Source organism: Malurus melanocephalus, unplaced genomic scaffold (assembly GCF_030028575.1).
Source record: "Malurus melanocephalus ecotype Western Australia unplaced genomic scaffold, MMel_1.1 scaffold_2630, whole genome shotgun sequence".
NCBI lineage: Eukaryota > Metazoa > Chordata > Aves > Passeriformes > Maluridae > Malurus > Malurus melanocephalus.
Window position 1 is genome coordinate 1 of NW_026625862.1, and position 985 is coordinate 985.

Sequence of the window (985 nt, forward strand, 5' to 3'; positions counted from 1 at the left end):
TGAGGGGATTGTGAGGGGATCGTGAGGGAACCGTGAGGGGATCGTGAGGGGATCGTGAGGGGATTGTGAGGGGATCGTGAGGGGATTGTGAGGGGATCGTGAGGGGACCGTGAGAGGATCGTGAGGGAACTGATCCAAAAATGGTCTTAACAAGACTCCGCAACTTATATAATTTGAAGTTGTGAAGTAGGTATATTTATTGCAGCGCTGGGTGAGCGGGAGGTACTCCTCAAAGCCGCAAACCCCCAGCACGGACATCGCTTGGTATATATCGTGTTACATGTTACACGTTCACCCAGTTTTGCAATTCACCTATACATATGCATGATTTATCCTCGCTTTGTATTATAATGAGTTTAAAAGTCATTTCCATGCGCTCACGCCTGCGCAGTGTTATTTGGTAGTGGGCTCCAGGGAGGAAGTAAAATACTCATCCTCTTGTTTTGAACTTTTCACCTTTCTGTTTTGCACATGCTGTCTGAGTCCCTGGCCCAAATCCAAACAACAACTCTGGTTTTGACCAGAGCAGGATTTCCACGAACACAAACTGGGTCACAATCCCTGCTTTTATCAATAATCTTTTACTTTTTATTCTGCTTTGACAAACACCATCAATGTTAAGTAAGCAATATACACTGTCTAGCAAGCAGTTTCTAACAAGTTACCCTGTAATTTTTAACTTCTTTGCATCAGAACCGTGAGGGGACCGTGAGGGAACCGTGAGGGCACCGTGAGGGAACCGTGAGGGAACGGCCGCCATGAAACCTCCGCTGCGGCCGCGTCTCCTCCCCTCACGTTTCACCGATGGCACCGATGGCACCGGGAGAGCCCCGAGAGCGCCGTGGGGACCCCGGGAAAAGCGGGCGCTGCTGGCGGAGCTGCGGATCCAAGCTCGGAATGGTTTCCCCGAACCGCAGCTCGGAGCGCTGAGGGAGCGGCTGCCCCGCAGGAGCGAGGAGGAGGTGGGGAAAAGGGAGGGGAGATC

At 51.7% G+C, this 985-nt stretch overlaps 1 protein-coding gene across 1 annotated transcript in view; it reads left to right on the plus strand.

Moving 5' to 3' along the window:
* The first annotated feature begins 758 nt into the window (after positions 1 to 758).
* LOC130587889 (gamma-aminobutyric acid receptor-associated protein-like) overlaps positions 759 to 985 on the plus strand; it is a 10,630-nt gene continuing 10,403 nt past the window's right edge. Inside the window, exon 1 of the mRNA XM_057388861.1 lies at positions 759 to 962. Within this exon, the coding sequence (XP_057244844.1) occupies positions 759 to 962 (204 nt within the window). The remainder of the gene's footprint in view (positions 963 to 985) is intronic.